The following is a 1,243-nucleotide window of genomic DNA, read 5'->3' as shown; positions in this document are numbered from 1 at the left end:
TTCCCAAGACCTCCCCAACCACAAATGTCTTCACATTCTGAATCCTAAACCGAGAGACTCCTCACACCTAGGGACCACCAAAAGAGAAACTCCAACGATTGCAAAGCAAATTGCAAAGTAAAGGACCCCTCAAACTCCAAGACTTCCTAAAGCCAGGGAGTTTAAACTCACTCTCAAACTTGGGGAACCCCAAATTCAAGGGCTTTTGGATCTCCAAATGTGTGACCTTTTGAACCCAGGGATCCCAAACTCAATCCCTGAGCCCCCGCTTCCTGGTTCCCCCTCAGCCTTCTCAGGATGTCCCCTCTGCTCCCTGCAGACCTGCTGCCCACTGTGCGGATAGTGGCCGGAGTGGCCGCTGCCACCACGACTCTCCTTATGGTCATCACTGGGGTGGCCCTCTGCTGCTGGCGCCACGGCAAGGGTTAGTGCCTGAGCCCCGCCCCAGCTCCTCAGGCCCCAGCCCCACACACACCCTGCCTGCCCAGTGACCTGACCTGGCCTTGGGCCTTGGCTCCAGTCCCATTGCCAGCTCTGCTCAGGGCTTAGCTCGCCTTCAGGTTCTGGTTCCCTCCTTAAGCCCTAACCAGACCTTCCCAGGGTCACATTCCTAGGTGGGAAGGATTCTTACTGGTTTCCAACATCCCCACCCGATCTGCCTCATTAGTTCCCAGTCCTTTCTCTTCTGGCTTATTGGTCTGCACACATTGTGACCCCGCCCATCGCTTAACTCCACCCGTCGCTGTTTGTCAGCCTCAGCCTCTTTCTCCGAGCAAAAGAACCTGATGCGAATCCCCGGCAGCAGCGACGGCTGCAGTTCGCGAGGCCCTGAAGAGGAGGAGACAGGCAGCCGCGAGGACCGGGTAGGATGCCAGGGTCTCCAGACCCGACTGTGCTTTCAGACCCAAATAGTAGCCCAGTCCCAAGAGGGCCCCCAAATTCAAACAGGACTCTAAGGCCGGGCATGGTGCCTGACGTTGGTAATACCACTTTGGGAGGTGGAGACACAAGGATCACTTAAGGCCAGGAACTTGAAGCCAGCCTGGGCAGCATAGCGGGACCCCATCTCTACAAAAATACAAAATAAAATAAAATAAAAAATGAACCGGGTATGGTGGCACACACCTATCGTTCCAGCTACTCAGGACACTGAGGTGGGAGGATCCCTTGAGCACAGGAGGTAGAGGCTGCAGTGAGCTATGACTGCACCACACACTCCAGCCTGGGCTACAGAGCAAGACCT

At 55.7% G+C, this 1,243-nt stretch overlaps 1 protein-coding gene across 1 annotated transcript; it reads left to right on the top strand.

Annotated features, from left to right (window-relative positions):
• The first annotated feature begins 15 nt into the window (after positions 1-15).
• LOC108524993 (kin of IRRE-like protein 2) lies at positions 16-990 on the top strand. Its single transcript, XM_017866056.1, has 2 exons — positions 16-424; positions 754-990. Exons 1-2 carry the CDS (start codon positions 298-300, stop codon positions 954-956), a joined length of 330 nt encoding a protein of 109 aa, XP_017721545.1. The 5' UTR covers positions 16-297; the 3' UTR covers positions 957-990.
• The last annotated feature ends 253 nt before the right edge of the window (positions 991-1,243 follow it).

The sequence above is a fragment of the Rhinopithecus bieti genome, unplaced genomic scaffold (genome assembly GCF_001698545.2).
Source record: "Rhinopithecus bieti isolate Rb0 unplaced genomic scaffold, ASM169854v2 repeat_38467, whole genome shotgun sequence".
NCBI lineage: Eukaryota > Metazoa > Chordata > Mammalia > Primates > Cercopithecidae > Rhinopithecus > Rhinopithecus bieti.
This window is presented reverse-complemented; position numbering and strand designations above follow the sequence as displayed.